General features: G+C 47.0%; 1 protein-coding gene across 2 annotated transcripts in view; it reads right to left on the bottom strand.

Annotated features, from left to right (window-relative positions):
* Window positions 1-21,405, bottom strand: part of COL1A1 (collagen type I alpha 1 chain) — a 46,509-nt gene that overhangs the window by 8,302 nt on the left and 16,802 nt on the right. Inside the window, exons 23-44 of one of the 2 annotated variants that reach the window (XM_079949264.1) lie at window positions 20,569-20,667; window positions 18,543-18,596; window positions 18,324-18,422; window positions 17,447-17,500; window positions 16,346-16,399; window positions 16,182-16,235; window positions 15,646-15,699; window positions 14,212-14,256; window positions 14,004-14,102; window positions 13,030-13,137; window positions 11,631-11,738; window positions 9,933-9,986; window positions 9,700-9,753; window positions 8,100-8,207; window positions 7,950-8,003; window positions 7,103-7,156; window positions 6,030-6,191; window positions 5,111-5,218; window positions 2,418-2,525; window positions 1,584-1,637; window positions 1,315-1,422; window positions 229-282 (exon numbers count right to left, since the gene is read on the bottom strand). In XM_079949264.1, the coding sequence (XP_079805390.1) occupies window positions 229-282; window positions 1,315-1,422; window positions 1,584-1,637; window positions 2,418-2,525; window positions 5,111-5,218; window positions 6,030-6,191; window positions 7,103-7,156; window positions 7,950-8,003; window positions 8,100-8,207; window positions 9,700-9,753; window positions 9,933-9,986; window positions 11,631-11,738; window positions 13,030-13,137; window positions 14,004-14,102; window positions 14,212-14,256; window positions 15,646-15,699; window positions 16,182-16,235; window positions 16,346-16,399; window positions 17,447-17,500; window positions 18,324-18,422; window positions 18,543-18,596; window positions 20,569-20,667 (1,746 nt within the window). The remainder of the gene's footprint in view (window positions 1-228; window positions 283-1,314; window positions 1,423-1,583; window positions 1,638-2,417; window positions 2,526-5,110; window positions 5,219-6,029; window positions 6,192-7,102; window positions 7,157-7,949; window positions 8,004-8,099; window positions 8,208-9,699; window positions 9,754-9,932; window positions 9,987-11,630; window positions 11,739-13,029; window positions 13,138-14,003; window positions 14,103-14,211; window positions 14,257-15,645; window positions 15,700-16,181; window positions 16,236-16,345; window positions 16,400-17,446; window positions 17,501-18,323; window positions 18,423-18,542; window positions 18,597-20,568; window positions 20,668-21,405) is intronic. The other variant, XM_079949265.1, reaches the window with a different exon arrangement.

Below are 21,405 nucleotides of genomic sequence, written 5' to 3'. Positions count from 1 at the left end.
CATTCAGCCTTATTGAATAGCATATTATATATTCTACCAGTATAACATAGCTGAGCTGGTAGAGCACGAGACTTACTCTCACGCTCATGGGTTCGAATCCCATGCCGGGCAAAAGATTCCTGCATTGCAGGGGGGCTGGACTAGATGGCCCTTATGGCCCCCTCCAATTCTATGATTTTATGAAAAGAAAGAGAGAAAGAGAGAGGACATTTCAAAGCCCAAACTTACTGCAGGACCACGAGCACCAGCAGGGCCAGCGGGGCCAGCAGGGCCAGCGGGACCCTAGAGGGAAGGAGAAAAGGAGAAAATGTACATATCATCGCTTTTAAAATTCCGCATGCAATTGAGCAGGCAACGTATTCCTTTAGGAGCCCAGTCCTTGGAAGGGAGGGCAATCACAGCAGGAAGAGCCCAAGTCTGTCTGTAGAATCTGTCCATCTATCTGTCTATCTGTTTGTTGGATTGTTAGTTATAAAGTGTTTTCACTATAGCATCCAGCCTGATGCTTAGGATGTGTAGGTGGGCATATATGGCCACCAGATGGCTGCATCCACCTTGCTGAAACTAAGCAGATTTAGGTCTGCTCAGGATTCGCACGGGGGACCACCTGGGAACCCCCGCGCAGACTGCCTCGACTTCCAAAGACAAAAAAGGCAGGATATAAGCACGCCAACGAATAAATCTGGGAGTTGTCTATTCCTGCATTTGCTAGCGAGATCCTGGGATGTTCCATAGTATTCGAGCGGAAGATATTGCTCCCTGGGTTCTACCACCCCCTGCTCGGAGAGTGGAATCGGAGCACGTTAAGATCACAAATGAGTGACCTCATTAATCCTCTGGCAGAGTTGCAATAAGGATGGGGAGAGTGTAATGGAAGAGGTTCCCCCACGGCGCTCTCATATGGCTCGAGTAATTATTTCGAACTAACAAATGAGGAGCCATAGGTGGATGCCAATCCAAGTTAATTAAAGCAGCGTGAAAGAGAGCCCCTTTAGCGAATGTGAGCACAGGACCAGAAGCGTTCCACGTTAATTAGGTACAAAGGCACGCTCCTGAAATATGTAAGATCCTGAAACCAGGTGTGGAGAGTATGCCTACCTCATCTGCAAATGGATACCCATCTTGCCTGCATCTTTACTGATTGTGAAAACGGAAAGTTGTGAATGACTGGCATTATTTCAGATCCACTGATCTGAAATAAGTCGGTTTACATATATGTGGCCTAGTGGGATTTGGAAAAATGAAGGATTCAGAAAACTCCCACCCGCCCACCACATTTTGCGTTGTAGCAGAAGGAAAGGAAGCGCCACTTACAGTCTCGCCGCGGTCGCCATTCTTGCCAGCAGGGCCAACTGGGCCAGGGGCACCAGGGGCACCGGGAGCGCCAGGGGCACCAGCTGGGCCAGTCTCACCACGATCACCCTGTTTGGGAAAGGGAGAGGCAAGAAGAGGTGATCAAAGCTCAAAACTGGTGTGCGTTTGTGAAATCAAGTCTTTCGTTTTGCAAAGTTATCGGACCCGGGTCTTGCGACACTGGCCCATTCCGGACACCTGCTGCATACACACATGCATGTTCAACTCACCTTGGGACCAGCAGCACCATCGCGACCGGGAGCACCTTCTGCACCAGGAGAGCCCTGTCAGACAAGAAGAAAGATGGTGAGACTGAGATCACGGCGGCATTGAAACTCTAGAACTCTCTAACTACCAATGGGGGATCTAGAACTGATTTAAAACTATTCAGCTCTGTAACTGAACTATATCATTCAATGCACATCTACTAGTAAGGATTTACAGACATACGAAGTTGCCATATGTCGTTCTACCCGAACACTGAAGTCCAGTGCTGAAGTCCAGTGCTTGTATTACTTTAGGTTCGACAACAACAACTTTCTCCTTCTCCTTTTCCACAGTTTGTCCTGCTAAAGTAAATTCCTGTACCAAATCCTGAATAATTTCTGGCGGTTCCCTCATTGTGAGAAGCCAAGTTACAGGGAACCAGGTAGAGGGCCTTTTTGGTAGTGACACCCACCCTGTGGAACGCTCTCCCACCAGATGTCAAAGAAAACAACAACTACCAGACTTTTAGAAGACATCTGAAGGCAGCCCAGTTTAGGGAAGATTTTAATGTTTGATGCATTACTGTATTTTAATATTTTGTTGGAAGCCGCCCAGAGTGGCTGGGGAAACCCAGCCAAATGGGTGGGGCATAAATAATAAATTATTATTATCATTATTATTATTATTATTATTATTATTATTATTATTAACTGAGGAGGACTACTGGTCTATCTAGCAGTATTGTCTATCCTCTGTAAGGACAAAAACAATTGGGCACCATATCTCCAAGGTCTCAGGCAGCAGCTTGCTTGAACACCCTTTTAACAGGAAATGCTAAGGGAAATTGGAAGACTTGCCTCACGTCCAGATTCACCAGGGGGTCCGGCCAAGCCAGGTGGTCCCATTGGGCCGGGAGGACCGCGTTCACCAGAAGGACCAGATGGGCCTTGTTTGCCAGGCTCGCCCTGTGGAGATCAGTCCCATTTAGAACAAAAAAAATCCAGTTGTTGAGATACAGAAGGAGGCGGGAGGAAGACAGCAGGATAGGAATCGCACTCACACATCATGCTTGACCACGGTTAACTACAGTTAAAAAGAGCGAAAGAAGGAGCCTAGTCCAGGCAGAGTTTGAATTCTGTTCCCTGGGATCTCAGAAAGCACTAAAGTAGAACTTTCAGTGCATAGGGTTCTATATCACTTGAAATATATAGCTCTGCATTTCAAAACTGGGGAAGCATCTGTTCTATAAAGCATGGGCTAGTCTCAGATAATAGATTTCTATGGAGTTTTGTTCTGTAAGGCTTACATCACTTTCCTAGATACCGCAGAACCCAGAGCACTGTTCTATTTATGAAAGCTCGCTCACTTCCTGGTATTGAGAATCCAGGAAGTTTTTTCAAACCAGAATTGCATTTTACATTTTACAAATTGAATCTGTTTCAGCTTTGAAAACTGAGATTTATAAAACACTTTGCAAAACCAATTTTTTTTGTCTTCTTGATCAATGCTTAAGGCAACAATATTAAGTTATAACTGACCAAGTTCAGTATTTTAACTCCTCCCCACCTTGTCCCCTATCCTATACCCCTTAATCCAACTACATCTTTAGCAGTCTAGGCTGTGAGACAAATCCTCATTAAGAGAGGACAGAGTCAAGATTTGAAAACAAGTTTGAGCTTGAAGAACTTGCTTCAGAACGTTCCCCCCAGAATTCTTTTCATTTCCAGTACACACAACTGTGGTTTTTTTTTCTGTTCTGGGGAGCTGTGGATGGTTCTTTTAAAACAGAATTGCAAAAATTTGTGAGCTGCTTCTAAGAAACAGTTGCACTCCTCAAAAACAAACAAACACCTGCCCTTAAAACACAGAAAACATGCCAAATGCATTTCAAAGGCCTAGCAAGATGCTCAGAATAAAAACCTGAACAGATGAATGTTACTACATCTTTCAGGACGTCTTGTCTCAGGGCTTACATTTAATATGAACAACAGGATTCCCTAGAAATGTTTCTTACTTTTGACAATTCACAGAACTTGTGGTTGAATGATAAGTCTTTTTGATGAGGTAGGGAAGATTTGGAACTGAATTCCAGGGTTTAGCCTTCACTTTTCAGCAATTCGGCCAGGGGCTGTGCAGGTATTTGTGAGCAAGCTAAATTAATAAACAGTGCTTTGTCTTAGCTCATCCAGACTTCCTTTTGGGCCGTGTTTCTGGGCACAGGTCCACATTTCAAATCTCTGTGTTAGAGCATTTTGTTGTTGTTGTCCTTGCGCTTTCCTTGCAAAAACCCACTCTGAACTGCTGAATTGGAGCAAACAGCAATCTACAGAAAACCTGAACTGCTGTTTGTTCCGATTCAGCTTTAAAGAGCAGGTTTTCCTGGGGAATACAGAGCTTTAAAGTGCAGGACTTGTGCCTAAGAAAGCCCAGGGCAAAAGGTAAGTGTAGGTAAGCCCATAGATGCAGTATGGAAAACATGTCGCTCTGTTTCTACAGGATAATGATATTGACCTTTTATTTTATTTTCATTCTTGGCCTTGGAGGAAACAAAAGTGATTATCTGGGTTAATGCACACTCATACTGCCACTAAGGAAAATGACGACAGAGCCCATAGTTATTATGCATTATATTAGGAGCAGAAACAAGGATGAAAAGAAGCCTTGCTTTGAGACCCAAATCCCTCGTATCTGCAGATGTACCGCTGATGCTGACTTCCATATAAATGTGTTTAGCACAAGAGTGCTGAAGGCTAAACCTGAACCAGCAACTCAAATTGAAACTTTGCTGTGCTTCCTCCTGTTCTTTGGGCCTCGTATGCCAAGCATAGACTTCAGGCTGAGTCATCAGACACTGAAGTATATTGTCAGGGAGAGGTGGGAGTCTGAAGGGAAGGGCAGAGGAGGAGAATGTTCCAGGGGAAGGGCCAGTTATCTGTGATGTTCTGTGCCACCAATGAGGCAGCGGAGAAAGGAAGCGGCTGGGCAGTCAGAGACAGGGGAACAGCTGCAGGGAATTGAATCTCCTCTGTCCCTTCCTGCACTGTCTCCAAGGATGAGGAGGGGCTTAAAGGGACAGGAGCAGCTGGACATGACACGCAGGAAAAGTCACTGGTTGCTTGCATGCACCATGTCCCAAGGTGGTGGTGGGGGGGGGGGTAAATGGGCTGGAGGAGGCATGGTGCACTGCTGCTGCAACTGCTGGGACAGATCACAGGTCTGAAGGAGGACCTGTTCAGCTAGCTAGATTCTTGCACCTTCGGAGTTGATGCAATCAAGTGTTTTGCCAATTGATAACTAAACTTCTAATTGCGGGCGCTGGGTATACTTGGGTCATAGATTCCAGTTAGACTCAGGGTGTGTGTGTCTATTTTGCTTTTATGTATCCTTGCGTTTTCAGCCTTCTATGCGGCTGAGTCCACTTAAGAAACATTCCCCCTCAAATAAACATTTCCTCACTGTTCCCCAGCCCACAAACATCAGCCCCAGAAGGAAACTGAAGCCAGACTTTCAGTGCAGAGTTGTCAGAGAAGAGCTGAAGGGGAGCACTCACAGATGGTCCGGGAAGACCAGGGAAACCTCTCTCGCCTCTTTGTCCAGGAAGACCGACCACACCACGCTGTCCAGCAATACCTTGTGGGCCAGGAGTACCAGGTGCACCCTAAAGGAGGAAAATGGACATGAGCATGAGATGTCGACAGAGAAGATCCTGGCTAGAAAAACACATTTCGTTTTTGCCAGCATCGTGCTGCACTGCAAAAGGGTTGGAGGCGAGCTGGGCATAACCCAGACACTATGGAAGGATGTGTGGATCCAGAATTGGCCTCCACGGTCACTTACAGACTCACTGTTAAACCGTGTTTATGGAAGACAATCTTACTCAGCTACAAGTGATGGCCAAAGAAGAAAGAAGACCCCAGAAAGGCTGGGAAATAAGAACATGGTGGGCTTGCTTGAAGGAGAAGAACTGTTGGATGTCCTGACTCCACTTTACGTTGTGAGTGATGCCCAGGGGGCTTTCTACCCTTGCCTAAAGGAACCCACACCTTGTTGTATCTTGGCTGGCTAGGGGATTTTTCTTCAGGCTCTCTTTAAGCAAAGTCTGACCATGCATGGCAAGGACTACTTTTTCTACTGAAAAACATCCCACATTTAAAAAAAAAAAAAAAACACTTGGCAAGCAACAATCTGAACTAATGGGTCTGGTATCTAATGTAGGAAGCCATTATGTGGCATTTCAACGATGCTCACTAGAACATCGCCACTGAAGAGGTGCAGCCATAAAGATCTGCACAAGCAGTGGGAAATTCCAAAGCCAATTTAAGGCAGAAAAATCGTCAACATGGCAGCTGGGCTGCCATCAGGGAGCCAGATGTTGCGACAGGGAGATAACCCCTTGGAGGGGGCGCCCAACTTTGGCTCAAGCAACCCCGTTCAAGAGGAATGAAAGGTAAGAGGTGGCATTTACTTACAGCAGGTCCATCGGAACCAGGAGAGCCCTTCTCGCCAGGAGGTCCGGGTGGGCCAGCAGGTCCAGCTTCACCAGGGCGTCCAGCAGGTCCAGTCTCACCACGGGGTCCTTTGGCACCTTCCTTTCCACCAGGGCCTGGGGGGCCGGGAAGGCCGATGTTACCCTTTGGGGGAAAGAAAAGAGGACAAGGAAATCAATGACACTCACAGGCCGTGTGTTGAGTTTGGGAACAGTGGCCCCCAAATGAAGCATCTTTGAAGGGCCCCCACCCCAGTGAGGTTCTAGTAGGTCACTGAGAATGTGGAGTTTCCATCCGACCAGCTAGTTTTTGCGTTGGGCTGCCTGTTCCTAGAGACAGCCAAAAGCTTGGGCCACCGCATTTCGAATCAGGTGCAGCTCCAAGTAGAGCAAACTGAAACGAAAAGCCTGCCCATGCTTATGTGACAGCGTCATTTAAATGCGGTGGTTTGCTCCAGCAAATTCTGTGGACTGCAGTTTCGGCGAGGATGCTGAGAACTTAATGCTAAAAGATCCTTGGCCTCTCCTCCCCAGGTGCAATTCCACGAAGAAGGAATGGCCATTAAGATAGTGGTATAAACATACTTAGAGATTCTTGTGTGCCATAATAATCCATAAGGCCCAACAATTTCTGCTATGTCTGAAGACTGGATTTTTTTTATTGTGGGGGGATGGGGCTAAAAATTTGGGGAAAAAACCCTGGATATCCAGTTTGCAAACTTGGGGAGTATAAAAATAAAAGTGGATGTACAAAGACTACTTGAAGGGGGTTGGACTAGATCACTCTTGTGGTCCCTTCCAACTTTTCCAATTCTATAAGGAATGCTTCTGGTTCGGACTAAAACCATTGTATATATTTAGATATGAATTGATTCAGCACTATTCTCAATCTGTATCTTTTCTACCTTATGGCCCTCTTTTCCCATCCTCTCTGCTTCCAAGAGAGTCAACATATATCTTTGTAGGTCCTCTAATGTAGGCTCTAAGGGACTTCCTACTGCGCAGGGGGTTGTGTAACAGCTTTCTAAATTGTGTGTTTTGTGGTTGGGTACTTACAGATGGGCCAGGGGGCCCGACTCTTCCAGCAGCTCCGGGGAATCCAGTAGCACCCTATGAAAGGAAGGGGAGAGAAGGTTCCTTTTCAACAACTCCTCCCATACTAAGCAGGAACTGTACGTGTGATTCTAACACAGATTCCCCACTCAGTAGGATCCTGCAATGGATTTTGTCTTAATTTCTCAGTTCGGCAATCTCTTTGCAATGCCAAAGCTCCTTGCCACAGAAAGATAATGATATCTCAGCTCTTCTAGCATCTTGTCACTACTGCTTCTGGGTATGCAGAAAAAGGATGTGAATTTTATTTTATTATTTGTTTCTACCAGCTAGAGATCCTCACACATCATGCAGCCAAACCAGTTTGGATTATGTGATCGAGGTTAATTGCATTGCAATCAGCTCATGCTTAATTTCAGCCTGAAACCTGCCAGTGGCAAGCTCTGGAATGTGATTTCCCCTCCCCCTTGCTGTGTGTTAGATGAGTTTAGGCTAGTTAGTGAGAGCCTCTGAACATACACAGAGACTTTTTCTCACCACGGCGTAGCTGGTCTGCTATGAATACCGATTAACTATTTTGGATCAGGTGCTAAAGAGCCCTGTCTTGGCCACCATGCATAGACTGTGATCTTTCTGGGCAGAGGTTGCATGATCCCTTCTGTGGTTCATTTCTGCAGCCCACTGCTGCAGCCGAGAGCTGCATTAGTTTTCTAACCCACGATCTGCTTTAAATGTCCTAGGGTGATGAACTGGGAGCAATTTCCTTAGGATGTGAAAACTCTGAGTTTCGAACATGAATGCATTTTTGACCCGCACCCAGCTTAAGAATGCAGAAGAAGGAGGTACTCACAGGGGGTCCTGCACTTCCACGAGCACCTTTGGGTCCAGGAGCACCAACAGCACCCTGCAACAGGCAGGAGGGAGACAGCGTTAAGCCAAAGGCTGATGGAAGGTGATGGGTTCACAAAAGAGATTGGGGTGCAACAAGAGGATCACTTACAGCGGGTCCGGGAGGTCCAGTGGCACCAGCAGGTCCGGGAGGACCAGCATCGCCTTTAGCACCAGCATCACCTTGTTCACCTTTAGCACCAGGTTGTCCATCAGCACCCTGCAGAGGTAAGAGCAGAGCAGGTGGTGGTGAGTTACAGAAGGATGGAAAAGGAAAGACGTATCTACTTAAGATGGAAGGTATTAATGGATCTTTCTCTGCATCGTCCAAGTACATCTGACTAAAGGATCTCATTGTGCCAGGGGAGGTTGGACCACATTGCTTCTGATAACCTGCCAGGTGTGAATCAAACAGGAAGAGGCAGCATGAGAAGCAAGGTTTGCTCAACCTGGAACGGGGAGAGTGCAAATGGAGAGGAGGGTTCTCTATCAGGTTTGGGAGATACAGTTCCCAGTCTCTCTCAGTTACATAGTGGAGTCAACCCGGTTGCAGTTCAGCTTGGGACATAGGGAAATCCAGGTTCGAATGCCCACTCCTCAGCTTTGGGTTCAAGCATACCTTTCTCACAGTTTAATCAACCTCAGGGGATTTGTTGGGAGGACAAACAGGATGAGCACTTGCAAAGCAACTGGTAGATCCATATGTCGTCAAGAAACAGCATGGAAGCCAAATCAACTTGTGATTTACTGTCTTGACTGACCCAGTTCTTTAGTAGCACTACACTCAAGTTCACCCAGTTCTGGAAAATACTCCTAAAATGGATTCAAGTAGGACATGGAGGATTGTTGTCTGGGCTCCTATTTTATTTATTTTAATCGTACCCCACCTTGTTCTCCAAAGGACCTCAAGGTGGCAATGAAAGTGGTGAAAGTGGCATAAGGCACTGAAAAAGGCACTGCTGGGTTGAATTTGCCATCCCAACACCCAACAGTGCACTAATTAATGCCTGCTTGATTGCTGTAGTTAGGAGGAAGGTAAGGGAGAACTGAATTGTTCTTCCAAGCCTTATGTGGAACAGTTGAAGGAACTGTGTATGTTTAGCCTGGGAAAGAGGAGGCTGAGAGAAGGTATGATAGCCATCTTCAAATATCTCAAGGGCTGTCACGTGGAAGATGAAGGAAGCTTGCTTTCTCCTGCTTTGAAGGGTAGGACTTGAATCAATGGCTTCAAGTTACAAGAGAGGAGATTCCAACTAAACATCAGGAAAAACCTGACAGTAAGAGTTGTTCTACAGTGGAAAGTTCTCCCTGGGAAGGTGGTGAACTCTCCTTCCTTGGAGGTTTTTAAGCAGAGGTTGGATGGCCATCTGTCATGGATGCTTTAGCCGAGATCCCTGCATTGCAGGGGGCTGGACTAGAAGACCCTTGGCGTTTCTTCCAACCCTACAGTTCTATGATTCTATGAATATACCCCAAATTGGGACTATTTTCTTTACTTTATGAGCGCTGCTAACTGAGGAATTGCAATGCCTGGAACATATAACTTTCTCCTACCAGAGATCACTTGATAACAATCTACAGGTGCTTCTGGTCACCAACCTTGCCTGTCAACTGTTGTCGCTTGTTTGCCACAATGTGCACCAACATGGAAGGATTGTCCACTCTGCACCTGACACCCAACATGCAATGAATCAACATTGCATCATACTCACAGGGGGGCCGGCAAATCCAGCGGGTCCGGCAGGGCCAGGCTCACCACGATCTCCCTGGGAAGGAAAAAGAGACAAATGCATTTGGTCAGTGGTGATGAGAGGAAGGGTCAAAGGACAAGAGAAGCTGATAAGAATGAGATCCCTGTGTTGCAGGGGGGTTGGACTAGATAACCCTTGGGGTACCTTCCCACTCTGCAATTCTGTGTTTCTAGGATGGAAAAGAAAGTACTTACGGGAGCACCACGAGCACCGGTGGGACCAGCAGGACCAGCAGGACCAGCTTCACCCTGGTTGAGGAAGAAAAGAAACAGAGATGAGGTTAAGCTCCAGGGAACCAGGAAGAACCATGAAAGGCGCTGTAACACAAGTAGGAAAAAATCACCAAAAAATCCCAGGATGCATAGCTCAGTCAGTCGAACATGAGACTCTGAATCTCAGGGTTGTAGGTTTGAGCCCCACATTGGATGAAAGATTCCTGCATCACAGAAGGTTGTAGACAAGATGACCCTTGTGGCCCCTCTTCCAATTCTACAAATCTGTGATCCAAAGCTGCAGAATCCTACTGGTTAGTTACGTTCCTCTTGCTACTCTCACCAGGTTGGATAAATGCCTCTTTTGCTAATCATGTACACACTGCCTCGCATGGAGGCCTAAGTTCAACATGTGAATTCAAAAACATGAACCGTTTGCCTTCATATCTAGCAGAGAGCGAGAGAGCCATTGAGTTTTATGGTATGAAAACAGGAGGGGGAAAGCGACAAGTTGGAAGAACAAAATTGGGGAAGGATGGCTCAGTGGTAGAGCACATCCTCTGTAAGCAAAGGTCCTCCAAAGGGTTGATCCTTGATACCTGCCTGAAACCCTGGAGAGGTGGTGCCACTCACTGTGGACAATACTAAGCTAGATGGATCAATGGTGCTTGGATTGTATGAGGCTGGAGAGGGGAGACTAGAAGGCTGGTCATGTCCATACCTTTCAGCCTAGCCTATTCGTAGGACCTGAAAGCATCCCTAAATGGTATACCTAATATAGCAGGTTGAGCTGGGAAAATCCTTTAACTGCGTAGTCAGGGTGGCCTGTGAGACAATGTGACCTGCAGATGATCACCTGTCGGCCCATCGCTCTCATCCATGCAATTCTGCAGGCAAAAAGAAGCCCTTTCTCCCCACGTGTTCTTTACACAGCCAACAACCTTCATCCAGTGTCCTTCCCCCAGGCAGGATGCTGTTGTGGAGGTTGTAGCCTCAGACAGCGATGGGTGTCCAAGTGGCATCAAGTGAATAAGGTGAGGAGGAAGGGGCTAAGCTCTTCTCCCCAGTGCTCCACTCCAGATTGACCTATCACTGAATCTAGTTGCTGGCCACTGTTTTAATTTCAAACTAGCCCCTGTCAAATCAGCTCTGGTCCATGTGGACACGAGCTAGAAAGGTTCTGATATAGAGCGACATTCCACTAGCGTCTTGCTCTCTGCCCAAGCCTAGCCCAGCTGACCTCATAGAGGTTGAGGGCTTCAGATGAAGCCAGTCATCATAGGCTAAAATCCCAGGATCAGGATCCGGATCCAATAAGGGCACACAATGCTGAGATTCTCATACTTAGAATTTCTTGGGAAAGGGGGCTGTCCCCATGGCTGCCTTGTTCTGGCCGTCAGCATGTAGGGTGGGGACACTGAGCTGACTAGAAGGGGCCAGGCTGGATCTCTGCATCCCTATGCCATCAGAACACCTGGTCAGGAAAGAGTTGCCAACTGCCTCTCCACTGCATGCTTTGCAAAGGAGTGGTGTCAAAGCCCAAGTTGGAAGATGCCAAATAGCTCCCAGCTCATTCACAAATTCGTTAATATGCCAGAAAATGCACCTAGACACCTGACAATTGGAGATCACTAGACCTTTTTCTGGAAAAGAGGTACATGAAGTCAATGGAGCACTTGCCTTGTCACCAGGAGCACCAGAAGGTCCAGGTGGGCCAATAGGTCCAGTTAATCCTCTAAGTCCATCCTTGCCAGGAGCACCATCAGCACCTTTGGGACCAGTGTCACCCTAGGAGGAAGGAGAAACAGAGCAGACCATGAAGCACAGAAAGGAACAGGCTGGTGCAAGAACCAGGAGGAAGAACTCTCTGTTGATGATACAAGGTGTCTCATATCTGAAGGTCTTGAGAGAGATCCGACCATCTAGCAGAATCGGCATTAGGATGTCAAGCCGAGTTTGGCGCGAGGGAATTTATCTCAAGGAGACTGATGGAAGAAGGAGTAGGTGCTGGATAGCACCCCGAGATCTGCCCTTCATTCCAAACTCTTAGGCCAACCCTGAAGGCAAAAGCCTGCAAGCCAGAGGTGGGGAAACTGTGCCCCTCCAGATGTTGAGTTTCTATTCATCCCCATCCAGCATGGATGATGGTCAGGGATGCTGGCAGCTATAGTCCAGCAACATCTGGAGGGCTGCATCAAGCATCCTCTTGCTTTGGCCATACAGAAGGGAAGAGTCGTCTGCCCACTGGATATTTTAAGGAGGGGAGTTTCTAAATACCAGCGAGCAGAATTTAATATTATCTTCCTGTTCCTTATTTCCCACATTTTGATTCTGTCAGCAGTCTACTTTAAGTAGAGGAAGGTCTGGGGGCAGATCACAGGCCTTGCATGGAGAAGGCCCCAGGTTAGATTTCTGCCTTTTTTTTCATTTTTTAAAAAAAGGATCCCATGTGCTGGGAGTGGGAAATGTCTCAGCCAGATATGGTGGAGCGCTGTAGCCAGCTGAAATAGACAGAGTACTGAGCTTGATGGACCAATTCCCTGACACAGTGTAAGGCAAGTCCGGATGTTACTTTTCCACAAACTTCCCACCCAGTTGAAATGGTGTGTTACAAAGCTAGTCAATAGCCCAGTGCATTTTCCTATCACTTTCTTTATCACTTTCAAGTCCTGTTTTGGAGGGAAGTGGGTGTGTTGCCAAACAACACCAAACACATTTCAATTGCACAACCTGAGTTTGTTGGTGTGCAGTTAAATCCCACCTGCAAAACAGCAACAGCCTTGCAAGTGACCTCCTGTTTTTATTAAGCCTTCCACCCACTGGCTCCCTATGACCCTCATATGAATTTGTGGGCATGAGGACCTGTGTCAAGATTATCTCTGCACAGTTGCAGTAATGGTGAAAGTGGGCTGGAGAGAGATACGAGGAGAAGTTGGGAAAGCCTCCTAATTGGAGGGTTATATTTGGAAGAGTTAGAGGGCTGTTGCCGTTGTTGTTTGCTTATTCGCCTTCTTTATAGGTCGGTTAAGTTAGTGAGCTGCCATTTTGATGGCATTGTTTCCAAGGACCAGATACTTACTCTGTCTCCCTTGGCACCAGGCAGACCAGCAGCACCACGTTCGCCAGGCATACCCTGAAGGCCAGCAGGACCTTGGTTTCCGGGGGCACCAGGAGCACCGGCATCACCCTAGAGGAGCAGAGCCAAACAAACACATATCAGAAACAGAGCTAAGATACCAGGCCAGCATAGATGGCAGCACCTAAACTTTTCTGAATTCTGTCTGTCTGTCTCATACACATTTGCAAAACAACATTTATTTATTTTTCAGATTTTCAGTCTGTATGCTAGGGAAGAAGAGCCTTGTTGCACCCAGGAAAGCAGTGACTCAGAGGGATTGGGTAGATGATACTAAGGATTCCTGAACGTGCCCATGCCAAGGCAAATCCATTTCTTTCTTATTTGCTTTAGGGTGCAGAAGTTGCCTTGCTTGGAGTGAAATGTGCCTCTAGGTTCTGAAGGGAGAAAGAAGGTCCCAGAGCTTGTCCCATGTGGTCTGGCTAATGTAATAAGGTAGCAGAATGGAAGCTGTGTCCTGCTTCATGGCAGATGCTTGGTTGGATTCCAAAACTTAGCCCAACCCTGGTGAAATGAAACAGCTCAGCTGTGGGCCTCTACTCCTGATTTGCCCAATATCCTTATAACGTGTGTGTGTGTGTGGAGATGCACTATTATTAAGATACATAAGCTGATAAGAGGACCCGGAATACTACAGGTGCTCCCACTCTGTCTTAAGCTGGTGAGCACTGTGCATCAGCTTGGTTGAGAAAACAGGAGGTGTCAGGGGATGCCTCAGAAGGCATAGATTGTTTCCTTCACCTCTTGATTTATAGATGTTTTGTTGCCTACGTGGCTCAAAACCTAACTCTGATCATTTGAAAAAATCCCAAGCATCCAAGATAGATTTTTATATTTGTCATGCAAGATATTTTCAAGGAAGAAAAAGGACATGAATAATAACTAGAGATGGAATACATCCTATCATGTACCCTTACCTTAGCACCATCGTTACCAGGAGCGCCATTAGAACCACGGGCACCCTGAGGACCTGGGGGGCCTTGGACACCACGTTCACCGGGGAAACCTCTCTCGCCCTAGAGGGAGGAAAGAGATCTGGTTAGAACGCCAGCCTCACAGTAAACAGCAGTGGACCAATGGAAATACATATGGAAGACCAGTGTGGAGAAGAAGATCTTCACTTACTCTTGCACCAGAGGGACCAGGAGGACCAACATCACCAGGAACACCCTATCAGAAGAAGAAAAATCATTGGTTAATGAATCTTTGACATCCAGGTGTCATAGATAATCCAAGAAGGGGCTGATGGATGATCCTGCTGTGCAGAAATGGGGGCGGATTTTGCTGCTTCACGGCTGAGGACTATGTGGACTTAAGGTCCCTTTGAGTTATGGAATTCTAGAAGAAGAGGAGCAGGGTCTCTAGCATATGAAAGCATGGAGGAAAGCGGACAGCATGATGAGAAGCATCTAGCTATTCTCTTCTGCCTGGTAGGAGACACTTCAGGAGGTATGCATTGTGAACCTCCCTTGACAGCTTCTCCAAAACCGCACATTGGAAACATGTGGACAGGATCTGAAGATGGACTCTTTTAAAATGCCAACTTCAGCCACAGAATCTTAGCATGAAATGCGGGCTCCTGGGTATCAAAAAGACCTGTGAATTTTGAATCATCAAGTTGTGTCCAATCCAATGGCTTACTGAAAGAGTCACTAGGCCTAAACTAAGGACTTCACTCGTTTCAGCATCTCTTCACCTCACTGAGACAACGTCCCATTGAGCAACAAGAAGCATCAAGTATCTACAGTGCTTTGAATGCCGGAAATCCCAGTTTTAGTCCAAACAATCAACCCTATCTCTAGTAGGAGAAGGACATGGGGGAGATACAGATCTGTTGCCTACAATATGGGAGGTTTCTATGGCCATTGGGCCATGCAAAAGGAAAATATTTCCTTCCCTCCCTCCCTATATACTTCTTTGCAGGTGCTCTGGATTTTTATTGTTGGCCAATCAACTGGAAGTCCATTGGCTTTGCAAAGGGAGCATGAGAGAAGCGTCATACGAAAAGCAGGCATGGCACGGACTCTGCTGTGATTGCACAGCTTCCAATTCATTCAATGCAAAGGGTGCATGTGGTTCTCAGAATGTTGCTGGATAGATTCAGCACCAGCACTGTACTGGTTTTTTTTTGCAAGGAGTGCATGAAGCCTTTCTAAAGAAAGCCACCCGAGCTAAGGGATTCTAAGCTTGCTGTGGCATGGTCCTAAAAGGAAGGAGCAAACTTTGCCTGCTGAAATTCCCTCCAGCTATTCAAAGGAGGAGAAACCTCACCCTGCTGTGTGTGTGCACGTAGATTGTGAATAACCGAGCAGAAGAAGCTAAGTGGGGAGAAGCCTGACCATCCGGTTCTCCTCAAGGTATCCTTACGTCTTTCTATAGTATGGTGTAAGTACTGCATTCTGTCTGAAGGTATTCAGGAAGGCAGATGCAAATGCCATATCTATATGTGGAGCAAGGCTTACTGGAGAGTCAGCATGCTCAGATCAGACCCTAAACGACCTATCTCCGAACCCATTAGTCTCTTCTTCACATTTCTCTTTGTGCAGCCTCATTTCTTACCTGTTCACCAGGCTTTCCAGATTCACCAGGGGCACCTGCAGGACCGGGAAGACCCTGTAAGAGAAAACCAGAGATGGAGAAGGTGTTAGATTAGGAACTGAAATCTTGCTTTTCAAAGAGCTTAGCCATATCTATCCTACAATTTGATCACCCACAATTATTTTGTGTGTGTGCACAAGCACAGGCATTGATGCCTGTTGTCATGGTTTCTGCATAGTTAAATTTCCCAGCTTTCCTTTTTTCTTCTTCAAAGCCTTGATTTGAAGAACATATTTGCATGTTGTGCCCGTCAAACTATTATACTGTTGCCTCCCACTCCTTCCAGAAAATTTGCAAAGAAATCTGAAAACCTGAAGCAAAGGAGCAGGTTTAAGCATGCAAAATGCAGAAATGTACTATGTTTGCAACGTTTATTGCTATCCCTGAAGTTTCTTCCCCATCCAGCCGGCTTCCAAATTTGGAGTTTTGCTGTGGCAGAAAATACACACACAGTTCTGTATGTGCCTCTATTCATGGAAAGCTTTTTTTTTTTTTACCTGGAATCCGGGAGCTCCACCGGGACCTTGTTCACCTCTTTCTCCAGCAGGGCCCTGGATAGGAAGCAAAGGAAAGTTCAAAGGTTGGTAGGCTTCAAAAAGTGGTTTCCTATAATAGCCATCAATGGTACGGAAAGCGGGATCAGGGAAGAATTCATACTTACACTTGGGCCAGGGGGTCCCTGGGCACCAGTTTCACCATCTTTACCAGGAGCACCCTGCAGGGGAGAAGAGGATCAAAAAGGCAGAGATGAGAGTATCTGGATGGACTCTTCGGAGAACAGCCTACATTGAAAGCACTTCAGTGTTTTTCTACTCCTGTGTCCAGATCTTCTGAATTCATTGCATTGACTTCCTTGTCACCCTATACCACTGTCAAACTTGCAGCCTCTAACATCTATGCGCTGCTCTTCTTTGTGTGACTCTCCACACAAATGAATCCCATTTGTGATTTGTCCTTAGTAAAGCCTTCCCAGAGCTTCGCCTTGCCTGCTCCTCCACTGCTCTCTGACTGGCTTGTGGGACAAAGGCCCAGGACAAATGTATCAGTCCCCAACCTCTCCCTCCGCTCTCAGCCTTCTCTGTTACATAGATTGAAAGCTATGGTTGTGATCACTTCTATGTTCTATTGTCAAGTACGGGAGTTCCCCTCTCCCTTCTGGTGGCTCACAGATAAGAATTAATGAGCATTTGGTAGATTTATAGTCCTTTTATTACAGCATTCTGTTACCAGCACAAACAGGCAAGGATATCAGTTGCATACTCTGACTCCTCCCCACTTCCGCAGCAAGAAGTGTGCCAACAGGAAGTCCCCCCCCCCGCGTTTCTGACATGCCCGGACCTCCGAGTTTGGGGGGAAGGAGGGTGTCGTCCCCACACTCTCGACTGATGTATCGCCCAGCTGCTCCCTCCCTTTTGGTTGCTTAGCTACTATCTCATAGCTGGGTAGCTCCTCTCTAACTGTGCAGCTTCTGTGTCTGCCTGTCTCTCTGCTTCTGGAAACGCTGGAAGCAGGCGGGGTCAAATATTTCCCCTCCTCTTCTGTTAGGAACTGATCTTCCTGCAATTGCATCCCCCAATCTTCTGATCCAGACCAGCCCCTGACATCTATATAGTGTCTTGGTGTCAAATCCATCTCCTTGCTGCGACGGGGCTTGCTATAGCGAACAAGTGCCCAAGATTTCTTGCTTTCATCTAAAAACTCCCGTGCAGGTGCAAAGCCATATCTGAACCTGGCTGCAGAGGGCATTAAGCAAAATACTTACAACAGCACCAGTAGGTCCAGGAGCACCTCTCTCGCCAGGTTTGCCGGGCTCACCCTAGAAGAAGAAGGGGACAAAGGGGGTCATTTCAGAGACAGGATTGACAATTTGACAAGCAGTGAGCAAGAAGATATTCGTAGCAGTGGGACTCCATTGCACTCTTCGGGTCATACTAGAAAGAGTCAAATCCAGGGTATGTTTATGCTGTGTTCAGAATTTGGACCACAAATGGATACAACCATTTATGGGGAAACCACAGCGCCTGCATGTTGCTGCATTCTGGGGAATGATTTTTGGCTGAAGCGTAGCTTTATTTTGCAAAACAATAATGAACAAGGAGCCATAACTTGTCTTGTGTGCCCACTGCTCATACTGAATCCTTGGACTGCAACTGTTTTACCACATACCCAGAACAGAATCACTGCAATGATCTGCTTAATTCTAAGGTCCAATACAAGAAATGAAGATTCAGTTCGGGAAAGGGAGCCATCTAAACCATGAAACCATGCTGATGCCCCATGGCAGGAACTGCAGATGCAGAACCACAACAAAGAACAGAAATGACCAACAATTTTGGTCTTTATAAACACCCAGAGTTTTTTTTTTGGGGGGGGGGGTTGGTCCCTCTAGTTGCTCAAAAACGTAAGGAGGGCAGCTAGGAGGAGCTTGCAGTTACAGGCATTGCCAGCCGTTATTTCATGAAGACTTGAAGGCAGCCATTTCAGGAAGTCCTGAAATGAAGTTCGGCCATTTTCATGGCAACACTGCAAGCTGAACTTCAAGCAAAGACTGGGCACTGCAAGGAGAGAGCTGGATTTTGCCATCCTTGAATTTTCATCTAAGGGAGCGTGAGATTCGGGAAAAGGAAGCAGTTACTTACAGCAGCGCCTTTAGGTCCAGGGAATCCCATGACACCAGCTTGACCTCTTGCACCAGGTGGACCTGCAGGTCCGGGGCGGCCATCTTGACCAGCAGGGCCCTATTGGGAGACGAAAAAGCCCGTAAGTTTTTTTTGTGTGTGTGTGTGTGTGTTTTTAAAAGAACAATTCCTTTCTGAGCAAAGTAAAAAAATGAAGAATGCCATCCTGTTGCTACTCACAGTGGGTCCAGTCTTGCCATCGGGGCCAGGGCTTCCAGGGCTACCAGTCAGACCCTACAGGTGGCAGGGAAAAGGGAAGGAGAGTTAGGAAACATCCTTTGGTCAATAACAAAGAGGGTTTGTGACCTAGAAAGGGTAAGGTAGGATTGCTCTGTCTTTGCCACCCCATTCAGCTCAAGGTAAAGGTAAAGGTACCCCTGCCCGTACGGGCCAGTCTTGACAGACTCTGGGGTTGTGCGCCCATCTCACTCAAGAAGCCAGGGGCCAGCGCTGTCCGGAGACACTTCCGGGTCACGTGGCCAGCGTGACATCGCTGCTCTGGCGAGCCAGAGCCGCACACGGAAACGCCGTTTACCTTCCCGCTGGTAAGCGGTCCCTATTTATCTACTTGCACCCGGAGGTGCTTTCGAACTGCTAGGTTGGCAGGCGCTGGGACCGAGCAGCGGGAGCGCACCCCGCCGCAGGGATTCGAACCGCCGACCTTTCGATCGGCAAGCCCTAGGCGCTGAGGCTTTAACCCACAGCACCACCTGCGTCCCTGTCCCATTCAGCTCAGTCACTCCTAAATGCTCTACAACCCCTGTTTTGACAACATCTGTTTGCCATAGGAACCCCTTCTTGTGCATCTCTTTTGTGAACGATTCCCAGTTCTCTTAAATGCTTCTTTACAGCTTTTGCGCTGAGTCTCTTCTGGAAGCCCTCGCCCTTCCCTTAAATAGTCTCCAGCTGTACAGAATATCTGAGTAGCTAATAAATCCAATGTGTCCCTTGCAGTTGGCGTTTTTTTCATAAGGGGGCAGGGGAAGACTTTTGTTTTGTTTCCAAAAAAATTCTAGGGATTGCTGGTTTCTCTTAAATCAGTTCCAGTTCGAGTCTTGCTTTGTTGTCCTCCTTCTGGTTTTGTTTTATTTCAGATTAACTGGTGCATTTTTTTAAAAAATCCAATTTTAATTTTGTTCTAAGTTGCCCTGAGCTCATGGGAGAAAGTGGTAGATCGATACATTAGATAGATGGGCGTAATGTTCCCCTTTGCATCTTGAAGTGGGGCCTAGAAGGCAGGGTTCAAATCACTGAGCAAGGAAGGATTTGAGAGCTTGTGTGACCCAGTAAGAAGGGTTTTTCAGCTTGGCTAATAAGCCCCCTAGTTAAATTTACAGTGCTGTATTTCATTTTCTAGTGCTCTTGGGCAAGTCACTTCTTTCTAGGGTTGCACTGAACATTTGCCTCTGAATATGTTCTTGGCAAAAATGGGGTGTTCACGGAGGCTGAATTTCCCCCTAAAAACTCCTTACTTTTACTTTGATGGTGCTGTTTGCAGCTATTGCTTCCCCACATTGCTGCTATTTCTTTAAGGGCTACTTCTCCTTCCAGAAATGACCCTCACCAATGAAGGATCACATAGGGAGCTACAGGGTGCCACGATGCCATCTATTACCCTAATTCTAACTGGGCAAATTCTTACCCTTATCCCATCATGGCCCTTCTGTAAAAAAGCAGCCAAAAGAGGACACTAAAACCTGTCGCCAAAAGCCTTCCTCCTTTCAATTCACTTATGCATTTCTCAGCCTCATTCTACCCGTCTGCAAAATGGGACCATTGCAGACTTTCCTTGCAGGGGTCATCTTTCAGATTTTAGCAGCAAAGCCACAATTTGGTGCCCCCTGGCTCTCGCCTCCCATTCTGCACAATTCACTATGTCATATTTGCGACGCCCCCTGGCTCAGCGCCCAGTGTGGCAGACCCAGTCGTGCTGCCTGAAATCTGCCTCTGCTCCTTACCAAGTTGTTAGGACAGGGAATGCAAAGTCCTTTGCATACTTCAAAGCCCTATGTTATTTTCTAGGTGCAATTACTATAATAACAAGGGCAGCTTGTGATTTCCTAACACAGTTTGTTTTTCAATTCCTCTCTAGGGCATGGGAGCTTCTGGCAGAAGGCACCTCATTCCCCACTGCCCAGGGCCTAACAGGAAAGCGTATGGCTAGATCGCCTTTGCAATGCTGCCAGATCTCTTGCAATCCACTCACCTTGGCTCCAGGGAGACCAGGCTCACCAGGGCGTCCAGCTTCGCCAGTATTTCCTTTGGGGCCAGCAGGGCCGGGAGAGCCACGCTCGCCAGGTGGGCCCTGGAAGAGGAAAAGCGGTCAAGTTATCCCATTAAGCACTGCAGGTAAATGCCAACATTGTTTCATCTTCTTCTGGTTCAGAAGGCTGTGATATCAGAGCTCAGTCTAAGATTCCCAGAATTGTAGACCTCGAGGGCCATCTAGTCCAACCCCTTTGCAATGCAGGAATCTGAACACGTGGTCTCCCCTCCAGTTTGAAACCATACCGGACCCTGCTCAGCTTTGCAAGGGTGCTAGCAGTTTTATTGCTGCACCACTAGGAGGACAGCAAGGGAAGGAGACCAACACCAGGCTGCCTGATTCTGTGTGGATGGCTTAATCTTCATGGGCAGAAAATATAAGATATGAGCTATAAAAAAGTCCTAAACCCAACAATATGAGCAATAACTACTGGGGCTCTGGTTCTCCATTAGCCAGATGAGCATATGTGAGCGGTTTGAGGTTATGCTGGAGAATTCCAGAACGTGAGAACATAGTAAAGTGTGATATATAATAATGAAATGCTGCTGGGGTGGGAAGGGCAAAGGGTGGGTGAGTTGGTGGGACTACAGCTGGCTTCCAGACAAGATCTGGTGCCTTTAAAAAAAGAATAGAAAAAAGCTCAAGAAAGCCCCTGGGACTGCAGGAGTGGGAAGACATGAAAGCAACTGGTGTTGTTAAGCAAGAGCTGGGAGCAATGATCATTCATCTGGGGGCTTGAGGATGAGGCTGCAGTGTCTTCAAAAGGGTGTGATGCTC

Source organism: Podarcis cretensis, assembly GCF_951804945.1.
Source record: "Podarcis cretensis genome assembly, chromosome: 13".
In the NCBI taxonomy this organism is placed as follows: Eukaryota; Metazoa; Chordata; class Lepidosauria; order Squamata; family Lacertidae; genus Podarcis; species Podarcis cretensis.
The sequence above is the reverse complement of the archived record's forward strand: the minus strand, read 5'-3'. Positions and strand labels throughout refer to the sequence as shown.